Source organism: Sturnira hondurensis, unplaced genomic scaffold (assembly GCF_014824575.4).
Source record: "Sturnira hondurensis isolate 20B ecotype Veracruz unplaced genomic scaffold, ASM1482457v3 Scaffold0010428, whole genome shotgun sequence".
Lineage (NCBI taxonomy): Eukaryota > Metazoa > Chordata > Mammalia > Chiroptera > Phyllostomidae > Sturnira > Sturnira hondurensis.
The window spans coordinates 11,426,031-11,443,887 of record NW_028083059.1 but is presented as its reverse complement, the minus strand read 5'-3'; the positions used below and the strand labels follow the sequence as shown (position 1 = coordinate 11,443,887).

At 35.6% G+C, this 17,857-nt stretch overlaps 2 protein-coding genes across 6 annotated transcripts in view; one reads left to right on the top strand and one right to left on the bottom strand.

Moving 5' to 3' along the window:
* ARL13B (ARF like GTPase 13B) overlaps positions 1-17,857 on the top strand; it is a 70,652-nt gene that overhangs the window by 30,033 nt on the left and 22,762 nt on the right. The window lies entirely within an intron of this gene.
* STX19 (syntaxin 19) lies at positions 4,455-15,895 on the bottom strand. 3 transcript variants are annotated; one of them, XM_037058999.1, is made up of 3 exons: positions 15,624-15,895; positions 7,402-7,605; positions 4,455-5,369 (listed from the first exon to the last, which is right to left on the bottom strand). In XM_037058999.1, the coding sequence occupies exon 3, from the start codon at positions 5,354-5,356 to the stop codon at positions 4,472-4,474; it is 885 nt and encodes a 294-aa protein (XP_036914894.1). In that variant the 5' UTR covers positions 5,357-5,369; positions 7,402-7,605; positions 15,624-15,895; the 3' UTR covers positions 4,455-4,471. The 3 variants fall into 3 exon arrangements, with proteins under 3 accessions (XP_036914894.1, XP_036914896.1, XP_036914895.1); XM_037059001.1 differs by lacking the exon at positions 7,402-7,605; XM_037059000.1 differs by lacking the exons at positions 7,402-7,605; positions 15,624-15,895 and adding an exon at positions 7,095-7,153.

The following is a 17,857-nucleotide window of genomic DNA, read 5'->3' as shown; positions in this document are numbered from 1 at the left end:
GTTTTTATGGTTGAACCTCCTAATATTTATCAGTGGAATAACTCTGGAGATCCCCAGGCTAACACTTCCTCCCAGGGTAATAACAATTCTACTTTGTATTAGCACACTTGAACTCTTGGAATGGCGCTGCTTCCTCATTACATACTGTTGGCTTTTCTTTGGAGTTCTATGACCTTACTTAACTTTTGGCCAAATCTCACAAATTGGATGCTTCACAACAAAAGTGATAAATGTAGAGGAGTTTCACTAAAGGAAGAAACAATACCTCTGATAAGATCTTACTAGATGTTACAAATATTTCGATTAAAAAAAGCCTTTATTTTTCCACATTTAAAATGTGGAAATCCATTAATATTTCTTGTTTCTCATTCAAGAAATGTCAGAGAAGCCTGGGTCCTTGTTTCAGAAGCAGATGGATGACACAGTGCCAAAAACTAAAAAAGAGTTTTCTGATCTGGAGGTTTTGTACCATAGGTCGCCTCGGAAATCCCATACACAATTCTGTGTGTAGGTGCATTTTTCTTGGGAGCAGATTGTCACTCTCATCAAATACTGAAAGGATTTCATGACAAAAAATAATAAAAACCGTGGTAGTGGGTTTCCATATTATGAGAAACAATAACTAAGCTTTTATCATTAGTTTTTCAATGTAGGGTTTTTGTCTCTGACCTTTATTTATATACCTACTTGACTTACCTGCCTTCTAGATAATATTACAGGCAAATGTTAGTTTGTAGGTATTTTTCAATCATACTTTTTATTATATGTACCCAGGAGAAGTTAATAGGTTACAACTTTCCTAATACTCATTAGAATTTTAGTCAAATGTACTTGTACATAAATAGAACAGTGTGGGTCCTTTGTAGAGTTCTAGGAACTTAGACGTACGGATTACCTATGTCACTTGATACTTAGATACAGCGGTGAGACCCTTAATTTTACTATTTTTACCATCTGAAATCTCTACTCACTGTATTTATAGGGTCCATTGGCTTAAGAACTCTTTCCTTCAGTGGAACTTTACTAAGATGTTGTCATTTCAAATTGACTAGTTGAAAAAAAATAAAAAAATTACTAAGGTGTCATTCTTACAGTGGGTAAGAATATGAGCACGAGTACTCCTATTACTTTTATTTTTAATATTCATACTTTCAGAACCAACAAGTTACCGATACTGTGCCTCCATTAATATTTTTTTCAATTAAGGTAGTTATTTTAAGGAAAAATTACTAGTAGTGTCTATTCAGTGTGTGAATAAAATATACAAAATATTCAGCAACTGGTTTGTTAAATATGCTGCTTTTGTTGCATAGGTTAGGATGATACTGTGGTTTTACAATATAGCAAAGTTGTATGTAATACGTTGCTGTGACAGTTTCTGTGCTGAAGCCTTGCTTTAAAAATGCTGTGCATTGATATAAATGCTAATAAAAATGATTATTTTACAAATCTATGTGGATATAATTATACCAACGAGCATTACATATTATCACATTATTACGTATAGTACTTAATATTCTCTGTTTTCATGGTAAACTGTTTAGGAATAATTGTAAACAAGTACCAGTAAGGCACTAGATAAAAAGATACAGCACAACTTTAGAAGGGACAGAACAAATATGTCTGTCACCACCTGATTATCATCAGTTTTCAATTTATCTTTTTCATAGTGTTCCTTAAACATTTGAAGCCGGCATGTGTGATACATGTTTTTCTTCAGTGATGCTTGGGAGCTGACACAGTGGAAGGCTCTCCAATTTCTTTATATTTTATAAATTAAAACTAATAGTGTTAGGAGGTAGTTGTATGTACATTTCTGTCCTCCCTTATTCCCATTGTGCTTTCAGTTAATCATTTTGCCTCCTACTTCCTTGAGGAAATAGAAACTGTCCCATAAGAGTTCCCCTTTTCTCACCACCAGATTCGCTGAACTCTGTGCTTTTGTTCCAAACCTTGCCTTTCTCCCTGTAGTATGGGGGATTTGTTTCCGCTGCCATCCAGGGCAGCTTCTACAGTTGTATCCAGAACCCTGCCCTTTCTGCTTCGGCTGCTTACCCCTCCCCTTTCTTGTATCAAGAGTTTCTCTCTCGGGATTGTTCCCATGAACAGAATGTGCTCTTATGTTTTCTAACTTTATTACAGAGTCCTTTGACTCCACATCCCTCTCTAGTTCTTGACTCCTTTTTATAGTTCGTTCAGACTTCTGCAAGGAATTGTCTGTAGGGGCTATTGTCATTCTTCATATTGCATTCTTTCCACACTATACCCCACCTGTGCTTTCATGCCTGTGATTACTTGAAACTGTTCTTGTTAGAATCGGTAAATTATCTCCATGTTCCCTAATCCATTGTCACTTTACCATTCTTTTTTTTACCTCAAATTGACAATTTCCTCAACTTTGTTTTTCTTAAACACTGTTGATTTTGCAGTATTTGCAGTACATTCTATGATTTTCCTCCTGCTTCATTATTGGTTTCTTCTAAAGTCTCCTTTAGTAACTCCTTTTTCTGCTTTAAATGTAAATTTTGGAATAGCCCAGGCTCTTTTTTGAACTTCCAGTTTCTCTCTCTCTCTGTCTCTCTCTCACACACACACACACACACACACACACACACACTCACACACTTTAGGTGACTTCATCCTCAAGTTACCTGACCTAAAATATCATTTACTCAAATGACCCAGATTTATACTTTCAGCTGCCCTGTTATCTCCCAAGAGCTCCTACTGATGTAACTAATATCTGCTAAATCTTCCCTTGGACATTTATTATCATCACAAATTGTCTTAGTCAAACCTTCACTTCTTGTCTTTTTCCATCTTGTAAATGACATCAGTATCCTGTAGTTTCTACCTCTTAAGTCTATCACAAGTTAGTCTAATTATTTTTACCACCACTGTATAATATATAGTAGTTAGGAGTAACTACTTCTAACTATAGTAGTTAGTAACTAATTCTGAAATGGTACTGCCTGGGTTCACATCCTGACTCTCTAGATGTAGTTTCTGTGACCTGGGATAGTTTACTGAGCCTTTTTGTGTATCTCAGTGTTCTTGTCGGTAAACTTGTAATGTTATTAGAGCAATGCTGGCACATAGCAGGTACTTCACTAATCCTGAGGATGAGTCCTGCTGCTGCCACTGTCACCGCCTCTATTCCCGTTGCAGTCCTTACCCATTGTCTTTTACTGAGACGACTTCATTAACCTTCTGATCATTTTCTGTACCTGTGTGCTTGTCTTCCACTCATGTGCCCCCAATCCGTACACTAGACAGAATGGTTTCCCTCAAATATAAATTTATAACATTATTCCCAGCTCAAAATTAGTCTGGGGCCTCTTCATTGATTATACTTGATGTAAATTTTAGACTAAAATGGTTTACAAAGTTTTAACTAACCCCTGTTGATCTTTCTTAACTTCATCTCGTTTCTCACTGTTCTTTTGCCACTATGTACTATTCATTTTTCTTTGGACAGAGTAAATTATGCTTCCCACAGGGTCTTTCTACTGTTTGTATCCTGTGACTGGAATATACCATTCCTTGTCCTCATCATTTACATTTTCACTTAATATTGCCTTTGAAAGAGGCCTTCACTGACCACCCAACCAAAAGAAGCTGCCCTGATAGTCTGTCTGATTCTGTCCTTATTTTGAGTCTATTAGGAACGTAACATGGTCCGATATTTGTATTTGTTTGTTACCTGTTTTCTCCACTAGAATAGGAGTTAGAACTTCTATTACTTTGTGGGTTTAAACTATATCCCTAGCCCATAACGTCTGGCTTTAGAAAAAAAGTGATGGAGAAACTTTCGAGAACACAATTACCTCTATTTTTTAGTTTATTTGCCAACCCTCTTGATCTGTATGTAATACAGTGTCCTGAATGGACCCAGTTCAGGAAAATAGTGCCTTAAATTACCTTCTTAGGCCTTAAATTAGATTCAGCTTCTGGTTACCAACTAGACTCTAAGTACATAATTGATTTTATCAGGATTTGTTGAACACTCAATTATCTGACATACTGAGCATAAAAGATTTGATACAGGTTCTCGTTTAATTTTGCTTGAATATAGCATCCTTTGAGGTCTTGCTTTATATATATTTTAACTATGAAAATATTATCAAATGAACCAAAGGATTGTTAAGTAGTTGTCATTTGTGGACATTCATCTTCTAAAGGCTTTGGAGATTACAAAAATGTGTAATAGAGCTTGATACCTGATTAGAAATTTAAGATCATTCATCTCATTTTCAAGAGCTAAGTATACTGTTTTTAGTTCAGGAAATAAAGACATTTCATGTCACTGGCTTTAGAAGTTTATATAATTCTAGTGAGTGAGGGCTAAAGGGGGAAATTTTAGCTTAATAGCGGTGAAAGGTATGTGAATTAATCTGTGAAAGGAAGAAAAACAATATACTAAAATATGAGACATCATTCTACAACTGGAAACATTTCTAAAATAGCTTCTTTATTTTGAGCCACAGCATGGACAACACCAACAACACAGTGCCTTGCAAGGATTCCTCTTTTTGTATTTTACAGCTAGTCCAAATTTCTCCTTAGTAGTGTTAACATACTCTTTCGTACCATTCACTATCATTTCAATATTGTTGATGCTTTCTCCTTGTTCCTCTACTAAAAGAGATATCTGAATGAAAAGCTCCCTTAAATCCTTTATTTGATTTTCCAAATTAACAAGTTCCTTGTGTCTCTGTTCTATCTCTGAAAGTTGTGCTTTAGTGATATTGATTTCTGTAAGTAAGTTTTCATTAAACACTTCCCATTTTCCTTGCTGAAGCATATCATTTACTTCTTCTTCAGGTACATCTTTTCCAGCAACTTCAAGCTGACGGAAAATAAACGTCTTGCACTTCTCTTGCTTTGCTGCTATCGTGTCGTTGTATATAAACATAGTTTGCTGAAAATGGCGGAACATTGCAGCATGATGAGATTTAAGTATCCTTGTGACCACTGATGACGGACCATTTTCAGCCTCTGATTTTTTTGCTTCTTTTACTAAATTATCCAAACCTTTCATTATGTGTTCTGCTTGGATTTTTATCTCCTTCGTAGTGCTAGACTCTTTCCTAAGTAGACTAAACCTTCTCATTGAAGCCACCAGACTTTTCTGTTGCTGCCCAAATTTTTGAACACCATCTGTCAGGTTGTTAAGACTCTCCTGTAGTTTTTGGATCTCGTGTAGGTGTCTCTCTGCTACAGGCTCTCTTTCATAAATAACAGCTTGCTGCAGAAACATTCCCTGTTCCTCTGCTTCTGTAGTTGGCACATGCCTGTCTCGAGAGAGTTCGAGTTCCTTCGTTCGTTGTTTTAGTTCTTGAAGTCGGTCCTTCATCTTCCCTTTTCTCCTAAAAAGCAAAAATGGTTGTGTTGAACAAAGGGAAGCTTAGTATTTTCCCCTGGGGTACTTGGCCTCACAAAGCTACACTTAGCTCCTAGGGGGAATCCTCCTACTTTTCTGGAAAGAGGTTAACAAATTAGAAAAATCAATAAGAATTTCCTCACAAACACTAGTACAATAGAAAAAGTGATGTATGACAATTTGTAACTTGCTCTGCATGATGTGGGACTGCAATGAGTTCCATGTAGGTGAGTGAAGTACTGAGAAAGCAGTGATAGAGATACAACTGCCCCCAAATAACATTTTGTGTCATGAAACTGCTGCATAATAATAGATTTTTTGATACAGGAAGATATATGTTAGAATGGAAGATTTGATTTGACCATATCTTTAGCTTTTAAAATTAGAAGGATTCCCTGAAAGTGCCCTTATTGCTACTGTTCCTGGTTAATTTGGTCTGTGTAATGTTAAAAAATATACTCATTGTGCTAAATATGCACGATTTAGTTAAAACCAGTATAGCAGCAGGGAAGATTTCTTAAGAGAGGTTTAAGCAATAGAGATAATGTTGAATTTATCTTAAAATTTCTGAGGCTTTGGATTGATTAACATTATTTGACATAGTTTTGTTTTCTTAAGCATTGCATATGTACGAAAACATAGTCTTGGTCTAATTAAACTGATTTCTCATTCTTAGCATTCCTTTGAATGAGAAAGGAATATCCAGACTATTTTAGAATGACATTTATATTAAGTGATGTTTTTACAAACATAAGACTATATTAATGTAAAATCTTATTTTGGGGGCACTGATAATATTGACGTTTATCACACCTTACCTTGGTAGTTATCTAAAGGATCAAGTTGATGTGCATAATTCATGTATAATATGTATCATTTTATATATATATAACAAAGTGAATAAAAAGTAGTGTTGTTAATAAAATACTTAATTTTCACAGATAATCTTGAATTTAGAAAGGCATTTAAGCATGCCTTTCATGATTTTTTGGCAGCTAAGAAGTTGTTAAAGGAGCTACAAATAGCTCATTGAAACACACAAAACCTCAATATCAGAGAAAAAGGTCTCCTTATGCTGTTATGCTGTGGGACTCAGTTTTGATATATTTTTCAAATGTTTTTATCAGTGATTTGGATGTCATGAAGCCATGCTTATCAGATATGTTGATGGTGCAAAATTTGGAGAGATCTTTATTATGTTGAAGTACAGAGTTAGGATTTGAAGATTAAAATAACATGGAACACTATATTAAAAGTAACCAAAATGTGTTTAACCAGGGTAGATATGAAATATTCACGGAGTTGTTTAGAAAACATCTTCACATCTACAAAATGGAAAGCCTTTGCATTCGTAGCAGGGCTTACAAAAATTCCTGGAGATTTAAGTTAATGATGAGTTTTCTGTCAGAACCATCAGAATAGTCGTTGTGCTCTCCTGAATACCTGTGATACCTAAGTTGACTAAGAAAGGTGTTTGATCCACTGATGACTCTGTGCTAGTCAGAGCAAATAGGAGAGGGACTGTGTTAAATTCTGATATTTTGAGATGAAAATTCATAAATTAGAAATTTCCAAACTGTCACGGGACAAAGGTGATTGGAAGATCACACATAGTATATGGAAATTATTCAAAGAAATGGAAATATAGGGAATATCTACAACTGTTTTCTAAAATGTGTAGGTCAGGATATATAAAAGGAGTTAGGCTTACTTGGCGTAACTCCAAATGGCACTGGGTGGTAATTACATGGAGAGATTTTTAATTTAGTATAAAGAAGACTCTTNTCCACTGACGACTCTGTGCTAGTCAGAGCAAATAGGAGAGGGACTGTGTTAAATTCTGATATTTTGAGATGAAAATTCATAAATTAGAAATTTCCAAACTGTCATGGGACAAAGGTGATTGGAAGATCACACGTAGTATATGGAAATTATTCAAAGAAATGGAAATACAGGGAATATCTACAACTGTTTTCTAAAATGTGTAGGTCAGGATATATAAAAGGAGTTAGGCTTACTTGGCGTAACTCCAAATGGCACTGGGTGGTAATTACATGGAGAGATTTTTAATTTAGTATAAAGAAGACTCTTCAAACAAGTAGAGCTGTTCCGAGATGGAATGAACTGCTTCATGAGTCAGTCAGTAAGCTTGCCATCACTGGAGATGGTCAGTGAGATGTTCTTGAACGATGATCCAGCCGAGGATGTTGTAAAAATGATGCCTGCATTGAATAAAAAGTTAAACCAGTGTCCTGATAATATTCCTTTGGTTTTAAAGGACTGACATTTTGTCAAATAATTACTCAGGCTTATTATATTCAAAGTTTTAAGTGCTATAGTATACAAGTATATTCAATAATACCTGTCCTAAATAACTTACTATGTAAGGGGAGATGGACAATGTACAATTAAAAGTGTTGAAGATATTACATCACTTCATATATAGTCATAAGCTTTTTCTGTTTTAAATTGGCTTTTTTTAAACACGATTTTTATTTTCCTCAAGTTAATGCATATGCACAGTTTAAGAAGTCAAATAATTTCAAGGCTTATAAAAAACACACAGCCAACACCTGCCTGCCCCACCACACCTCATTTTTAGTTCCCAAGTCTCAAAGGAGGTCATTGTCAGCTCCTTAGCTTATGTAATTTGCTTAGGTAGGTGTTCTCTGCTTTTTTCAGATTTAAAATTTATACTGTCTGTTTGTTATGAAAGATGTGGATTTAACTTTTTCTTACACGCCCATCCTTCCCTTAATTTTTACCTATCACTATAGTTATACCCTAATTTTTGGTTAATCAATATTCTGTGTTAACATTAGTATGACTAAACAAATATTATATACATCAGAGTCAAATAAGGTACTATATACTTTCTCAAATAAGTTTTTTTAACAAAATTGTTTCTGGGCCATGTCTGTGGATGGAGCTAGGAAACAGCTTTTCATTGACCTATTTACGTATATACAGAAAACAAAATGTATAATTTCATGATTTTTCATAAAGGGAACTGTAATCATCACACTGATCAAGAACCAGTTAACTTGTTAATTTTTTGAAATTATTACCTAAGTTTTTCAGTTATTTGATATATATATGTGATACACATGTATTAAACAACTATACATATATATAGTTGTTTAATACATGTGTATCACTAATTCAGTCTAAAACTGTTAAACTGACCTGAAAATGTCGTCTTAGTATATGTAAATATAATAGGTATTCTGTTTTTTTTCTCTCATGTTATTTCAACTTCTGAGGCTTTTTTTCTGGGACGCTCTAGTTCACAGGTAGCAAACACAAGGCCCGCAGCCTGAATCCAGCCCTCCACCTTGTTTTAAGCTCTTGCTTAACTATTAAGGAGTAGTTACATTTATACAGTCCTAAAATTACATTCGGCCCTTTGAAAACAACTGTGAGACTGATGTGACCCAGTGAAAATGAGTTTGACACCCCTGCTCTAGATGACCTGATCTGCGGGTCTTGTGTTGGGATTTTTTTCTTTATTGGCTATCTTCTGATTCCTGGATCCTAATATCTATTCCTGGTTTATCATTTAATTTGGGTGCATGCCATAGCTTCCTTTTAAAATGTGAATGTGTATCTTTTATTTCTAAAAATGTTTTTATTCTATTCTTACATCTGAATTATATATTTTCTGTGGATATAATTCTTTCTTGGAAATTATATATTCCCTTATAATTTTGAAAATTTTGCTGTGTTTTCTCCTAACTTTCTTTGGTGGTTCTTGAGAAATCTGCCATCCGATTCCTGATACATTTTTAAAATTTTTTCTTTAATGAAACTCTTGGCCTTTTCTTTTTATTTCTGGTGTTCTAAAATTCACAATAACATACCCAGGGTGGGTCCTTCTGCAGTATTTGCTAGACAGTTAGTAAGTAGCTCTTTTCAATCTGAAAATTCATGTATTTAGGATTTGGTGGGGGTTGGTCCTGATTTTTAAAAGAACTTCAGCTTCTCCATTTTCTTTGTATACTTTTCTTTGAAGTTCCCCTTATTTGGATGTTAACTTTCTTAACTGCTCTAATTTCTCTAGTGTCTGCAAAGTCAAGTGTCTTGTTAGAAGCCACACAATTAAAAAGCTGCCTACATTCAGATATAAATCTGCCTAATGCAGATTTGTGTTTTTCCCCTAATCCCTAATGATAGATTATCCTAGTGAATCACACTGCAACTGAAGTTGATCTGTGTCAAATGGTGTGTTATGTAATTAGTATAAATACTTTGTTTAAAAGAAAAAAGTTCTTGCAGGTGGCAATACAGAATATCAGGTCTAAAATAAAGTATGTTGTTTGCAGCTTTATAAAGATCTTTAATCAAACCAAGTTACATTTTACAGAGAAGAAAAGGGATTAGTTCTGATTTCATAGATTTTCATAGGAAGTCTCTAAGAAATTTTGCATCTTATCCTTGACATCATGTAGAGATTGGGATTGTTGTGTTTTCTTCCGCTGTAGCTCATAGTCGTAGGCTGAGATAATATAGATTGGAGGTATACTTCATTCCTATTTCTGTTTCCTATTCTTATACTAACCTGTACTGTGAATTCTTACAGCTACAAAGTATATAGCAGATACATTGTTTGTTGCACTAATTTTTTTAAACAGACTTATGTTTCTGATAATACGGGACAAAGAAAAGAGTTAACATTATTGGAGACTCAGGTGAGCAATGAGGGGATCAAAACATTTTGATCTTTTTACTTGTGAGAATTAAGTTCTATCTAATGTTAAGAAGCATTTAACAACCTTTAAATTTCTCAAGAGCTACAATGTCTCCAACTTTCTCTTTGGTTGTGTGACTTGGAACAAATCCTAAAACAAATCCCTCTAACAGTTTTATAGCTGGATAGGTCTTTTTTAAAAAAAAAAGTTAGAAATATATGATCAATTCTGTGACAAGCCTTTTTTCCTAAAGTATTGTAGTTTACTTTTTTTTTAAGATTTTATTTACTTATTTTTAGAGAGGGGAAGAGAGGGAGAGCAGCATCAGTGTGTGGTTGCCTCTTGCATGTGCCCTACTGGGGACCTGGCCCACAACCCAGACAAGTGCCCTGACTGGCAGCCCTTTGATTTGCAGGTGGCACTCAGTTCACACCAGCCAGAGCTACTTTTTTTTTTTAAGAAATAGAATATTTCAAATTGGTATTGTCACACAGTGTACCTTTGCAAAATACTTTTGGAAAGTTGAATGTTACTGTCACTGACTTTGGAAACCAGCATATTTGACTCTGACCCTTGTGAAGTTCATCTTTTCCTGGGTTCCTGTCCATGGAAGGACAGTTTCCTGAAGGAGTACCATACTCATATTTGAATAAAAGGTACTTGAAGAAACTGCTCAAAATATTTGGATATGTATTTTATATTCATTAACTTTACTAGAAAAAATGAGTAAATATGCTGAAACTCTTTAAAATTTCTATATGTGAGTGGTATTACAGGACAGATTTCCTTTCAGAGCTGTATATCATGGCACATATAATACAGTGAGTAAATGATGTTTATATGAAGTTAACCATAAAGTTTATACTGTGTTCATCTTGCTTTATGCATCCTATGTCTTCATTTATTTCCTTTGAATAGTTAAAGTGTATTTATGTCAAAAGACCCTTTACATTATTAGGTTATTTTGGTTTCTGAGAAATATCTTTGTTGTGGCCACTGTCAGTTTCTCTCGGTGGTGGTAGTGGTGGGCAAGTGGATTTGGTGAACTTTGTGAGTCGTTTACTTTCAGTGGGAAATTGTCTTATACAAGAATGTCTGGAGCAACCTGCATTGTGGATACATGTGCACCCCCTGTCCCCAAGTATCCAACACTTTATTCCAGTTCCTGCTAGGCAGGATCAGCTAAGGAGGAAAACACCCCCACATTCCTGACTTGGACATCAGTCCTCTGAAGAGGGATTAGAGGAAGAATATTTAACTAAAGTGATGTTTTTTAATGGGAACCAGAAATTACAGTCTGACACACAAAAATGTGGGTGATCAGGAGCTGGAAGGTTACAAAATAATGAGGATAACACTGGGTATAGAAGACGAGCTGTCCCAGAACCTCTGGAGGCAGGCTAATATGGATCTTCCTGCAGTCCTGTCTGTGGTCACCCCTGGAGTCCACCTTGCCAGGGCCACACCCACCTCTGTCCTTACTACCTCGGCCTCCTCAGAAGCCTCCATGGCCCCTGTGTTGGCCTCAGTAGCCTCCCCAATCTTAGCCTCCTGGACCATCACGATGATCATCTCGATAACTGTCCCCCAAACGAGAGCCTCCTGGTTCCCTTCCAGGTTTATCTGGTTTAGGGGTCTTACAGTGGGTGCATTCATTCTTCCAAGAGATGTTCATGTTCTCACTTATAGGATTAGGACACTTCCAGTCCCTAGCTCGCTGCCGTCCTCCACTGCCACCACCTTCACTGGGGCATTCTCGATGGCCACCACCACTGTCACCAAACCTGTCAACAGCTGTTTTAGCAGAAGTAGGTCATCAGATGATGCCGTTGTCTCTCCCTTCAGTTTGCCTGTTTCCCTGTGTACAGATTAATCATGGGCTGCCTTGTTTTCTTATCTGTCTTAATAATACCAATCTAATTGAACATAGCAACCACAGACTCAATTGTAACATTCTCATCAGGCCTTGCATGAAGATGGTAGTGGTGTCTGAATTATCCTATTCAGAGTCATGATATGATCCTTGGTCCCAAGAAGTACCAAATCTATCAAAGCCACCACAGTTGCTTGCACCAACACTGCCACTGCCTCGGCTCCATGGCCTCATCCCCCACAGTCCTGCTGGCCTCCCCTGTAGCCACCACCACCATCACTACTCTGGTCCTGATGGTCATAACCTCAGCCACAGCTGCCACCACTCATGTGGGACTGATGTTGGCCATTGATCTCTCCACCACCCCCTCCGCCACCTCCACTGCTACTGCTGTACTGGTTCTGTTGTCCATAGCCCTGACGAGGATTATAGGAGCTGTCCAAAGCTAGGCTGCTGGCCACCACCACCATTGTCACCATCTCCATGGCCTCCCAGGCCTGTGGGTCCTCTTCACCCTTGGCCCCATGACCCCCACTGTGGGGCTGCCCCTAGGTGTTGCTCTGAGAACTACTGTAACTTCCCGGGTGCTGCTGGGAGCTGGCTGGGGGACATAGCCAGATGAGGACCTTGCCCATAAGATGACTGGGAATTCTAGCCACAGCCATCACCACCAGTTGCTCTATGTCTGTGGGGAGCTGACTGGTGCCATAGCCTGTGTTTTGGGTCTGTCCAGAAGAACCATAGGTGTTCTGGCCGTAGCCTGAACTGTCCCCTGACTGGCTGTAGCCACTATAGCTATTCTGTCCTCAGGACTGATAGCTCTGCTGGGAATGACCTTGCCCAGGATGGGTGGGGCAGGTCCCAAAAGCTTTGGGTGGCTTGTTCGGTATAGTCATGAAGCCATGTCTGTGCGTGTGCACACAGGCTGACATGCAATGAGATTCTTCCAACACCACAGAACACCGACGCCTCCAGGACTCTGGATATATTCTTAAACCATTTTTGTGGTTGTCACTGCTAGGGCCCCATGGAGTTTGCCTGTTGTAGCCCAGGTAGTATAAATATAGGCCTCATTTTTCTCTATGGATTTTTATCGTCAGAGTGGATCTTCATGTAAAATCCTGGAGAAGCCACAGAGATTTTACTGTCGCTGTATGGTGATTGTGTCCTATTTTTCCTAGTTCATTACTCACTACTTCATCTAGGAAACTCAGTTTTGGTCCCCTAATTAGGCACAAATACTAAACCCCAGCTTTTGGTAGCTCATGAAGTTCCTTTAATTCCTACTCTGTACTTTGTATGTTCCCTCTTCGTGTATGTCACTTGGTACTTTCTCTTCCTTCATGTGTAATGATGTAGTTTTACAGTTGGTCTTTTTTTCACAAGATCATATCAGATCATATCATGGTATGTAGAAGAGGGAAGAATTTCTGTTCTGTGCATCTTGACTGAAGGTCATAGGTGATTATCTGTGTAGAGTTAACAATTCAAAATGTTCCCCAAATTCATCTTCATCTCTGCAAAAATTGTCTTAATGTGGGTACTCAGGTACACTTACATGCAGTATACAAACTGCATTTTCTAGTAGTTGCATACTCATAACTATTTCCAATTTAGTTGCTTAATCACATATCTTTATAAAATAGAATATTAGGCAAAATGAGACACTGAGGCACATTAGAATTTAAAAGATGGAAGAGACAAAGTTCATGAACATAAAACATTAGGCTCATAGTTATAAAACCATTTAATTGCTTAGGCTAGGTGAAATTGATGAGACTACCATTTTACAGTCTTTTCTGCACCTTAAATTTATTAGCTTAAAGTCAGGAGAGTTTTACTTAAACACGAATTATCATTCAGCATGTTTTTCTTCATTGCTAAATAGTTTTGAATTGTGTCAATAACTGACTATATTTTTGAGCTTAAACTTGATATTTGCAAAAAGAACACTAATTTATAAACATGGTGATTGGCTTAAACCATTTGTTCTGGGAAATAGAAAAGTAAACTTGTACAATTCAAATAAAACTTTCTGTACCCTAATACAGACAAGGAACAATCCCAGAGAGAGAAATATATAATTACCTACTACTTTAAGAAGTGTACCCTGGGATATATACTCTATAGATTTATGTATAAATTCGGCACAAATAATGCCCCCCTTTTAATTACAAAAGCCTTTATTACAAAATTATAGGCAGGTAATTCTGTAACACAATAATGTCACACTCAAGCATACCATGTGACATTTTTGGTGAAATGTTCGTATTAAAACTATAAATTATTACATCCATATTATTACCCTACCAACCACACTCCAGCAGGCCTTCTGCTGGACCCTGTATTTTTAAAGATAATATTTTTTATAGTTAACTATATTGATCAAATAACATATTTCAAGAAATGTTCCCTGGTCTTATCTAACATAAAATGTGTTGGGGTTTTTTTTTTTTTTATTTGCTTTGTGTATGGGGACAGCTTACAGAATTCCCCTAGTTCAAGGTGAAAGGAGCTAATGTTAGAGGAATATTCCTCCGGTTACTTAAATGAGGAAATGAGGAAAACAAACAAACAAAAAACAAGTTGCATATATTTTCTCTAAATTATCTGCCATTTTTTGTAATGCAGTCTTTTAGGGCCTTTTTAATTCTTTTTATTTAGCTTAAGTTAATTATTAACTGACTTGTTTAATATAACAATAAGACCTTTTTATTTAAATATTAAGACTTCTGTCATTTTGAACTCTTACTTGCCTGATGGAAATAAACTATACATACATAATATGATTTTTGTATTACATTTAAAACTACATAGCCATGAACACAATGTGTGTAGGTATTATAGAGCCCACTTCCAAAACTATGCTTAAAACACTCATTAAAAGCCATTATTATTTTCATTTGAAGTGGGTTATTAAGTTCTAGAATGGTAACGATTATAAAATAACTTTGAAGAAATAACAGAAAATAAACTATGTTTCGGTTAATTCTCTATATATTGCTTAATTTTGAAAATATCAGATGTACATATATATAGCATTTAAATTATTCTGACTTAACAATGTAAAACTCAAACATATTTATATTAAATTTTATAATTACATACTTTTAGTAGATTAGCTAAAACATTTAAAAAGTGAGTACTTTGATATTTTACAGTAGCCTTCTTACAATATTATTTTCTAATTTTCTCAATTTCAAAATATTCTGGGAAACAACAATGAAGAAATTCATTAAAACCTTGTAGAAAATTAATCTTAAATTTTTAAAAGTTATGCATATGTCAATTCGGCATAAGCTTTTCAGAACTCAGTGTTAATTAAAAGTGTTCCTTACAGCAAGCACAGTATGACTAATTTATAGTCAGTCTGTAAAAGAAAGAATTTGAAGTTTGTTTTCATAGTATCTGACTTCCAGTGTTTCCAAAATGAGAAGCTATTTTTTAAAGAACCTACAAGAAAAGGTTGATTTTTATTATAGTGGTCTATTTCTAAGTTATCTAATCCCAAATCCTCTTCAATTTATCAATAGTAGTATATGAGCAGGCCAGCTGCTCGTTCTGTCTAAATCTGAACAAAACAAGTAATTTTAATTATCTGTAGAGCTATTTTAAATGCCACAGATTTCAGGCTATCCAAGTCTCACATTAAAAACACAGAAAAGAGTGGTTTGTTTACCTTTGGTCTTGTTCCTTTTGTTGCTTTTCCACCTGGGGTGTTGGAGTCCTGCCTTTGAGGAAAAAACTAGGTATCACCTGTAATGTTTTGATCGAATATTTAAGTTTCTGTCATATAGCTCACAGGCAGTTTCTGTATGGTTTTCAGATGGTTAAATTAATTGAAAGCCAAATTATGAGACCAAGTAAGTTAGAGATAAAATTGTCTTTTTGCTGAAAGAACAAATTGCTTACTTCACAGCTGGAGAATCCGGTTCTGCCTGTTAACCGCCCAGTCTTTAGATTAAAGAAAGATCATTTTCATTGGAGCTAGTTGGTTACAGGAAGTCCTGGTTAAAAGGCCTGCATGGAGTGTTTGGCACAGGCTCCGTCATCCAATCCTGTATTACATATAAAATACATTAGTCACTTAAAAGGGGGTTTGAATTTAAACAAAGGTTTCTTTGTTTCTTTAGGTATCAGACCTTGCTAAATATACAGAATTTGGAATAGGAATGGAAAGAAGCTTGGTGTAAAGGCTTTTTGGTTCCATTTACTTTAAAATGAGTCAATTGTATCATATTTTAGGAAATCTCCAGGGCTCACTCATAAAAAAAAATTGAACTTCAGAGCCACAACTGCCAGAAAAGAGGGTCCTGTCTTTTAACCTTGCACCCCATTTTTATTATACCTGCTATTTTCATTTTAAAATAAGCTTCTTCCTTAGTTTTCAATATAGAAAATGAAAGTTATGCAGCAATATGCAGCTTCATATCATAAAGGTATGCTGTTTTATATCAATATAAAAATTCAAAACTAATTTATACCAGAGTCAAGTATTTTTTGAAAAATTAGAAACGAAGTGCCCCAAACACTGCTAAATTTTCTTACTGTCCCTTTTTCTCTGCGTGATTTTTATGATTTGAGGATGAGAGGAGGGACATTGGTATAATTTCCATCAAAATAACATTTGCATTTGTTCTTTGATTTAGTATCTCCACCTCCTGGAATCTGTTCCCAAAATAAGAAATGAGTCTCTCCCATACTTATTCTTCATAGCACTCTTTGTAAATACAAATCCCTGAGATCCACCCAAAAGTCCTTCAGTGTGGGTCTGGCTTAATAAACAGTGAAACACCCTATAATGAGCCTTTTGCTCACTTATAAAGAATATAGTAGTAAAGAAGATGTCTTTACACTACTTCAGAGTTATTTTAGGATTTACTGGTTAAAGAGATGGAAGGTAGAACACAAGAGTGTATAATATATATACACTAAAGAAAGAAAGGAAGTCTGGAGACACATACAGAACTATCACCCAATCGGTAAATAGCAGTTAACATCTAAAGTGCCCAAACTGTGATCTTTAAAATGTCACTTTTTCCATATACATGTTTATATTTTCAAAAAGAAATAATGGAAGGGGACAATGAACTAAAAACTAATGAAAATGGTTACTTACAGGAGAATAGATGGGATAGAGAGAGAAGGACTCCCGATTGTACTTTGTTTTTATAGTTTTGAATTTGGAACCACATAAATGTTTTGAAAAGTAAATCTTAAAAAATAAAACTGAAAAGCAAAAGCATGCTGAAACAAGTGAACCTGGCTCTGTGGTGATGTAACCATACTGAGAGGGGTTGTTTCAGGTAATTTTTAAAACCTGATATTTTGACAGTACATCTCTTGTGTGATGTATTTCAGAGACAAGAATAACAACAAAGAGATTGTAATCTGCATTTAGTAATATTTTTAGCAATAATAATGGTATTGTGGTATTGAAACTCATATATTGTAGGATAAGACAACTTGTCAATGACAGTGTTACTAGGAACTATAGTTTTCAGCTTAAGAAAAAAGTTACACAATTTAGGAATCTAAGTAAAAACTCTGTAATATTTGATTTAAAATGGAAAAATCAGTATGAGTCCATGAATTAAATTTTTTCCAGTAGGAAAGTGTGTATTTTATTCATCAAAAGTTAAAATATTTGTCATATGTTAACGTCTCTATTGCCTTGAGTATTTTTATAGTACTATTGATTTCTTTCCAGCCCTTTTAATTTTTTAAGTATATTTTATTGATAATACTATCACAGTTGTCCCAATTGTTTTCTCCCCTTTATCCCTCCTTCTCCCTGCAACTCCTAACCTTCCAGCATGTCCCCCACCCCTTAGTTCATGCCCATGGGTTGTTGTATAAGTTCTTTGGCTTCTCTATTTCCTATACTATTTTTAATCTGCCCCTGTCTATTTT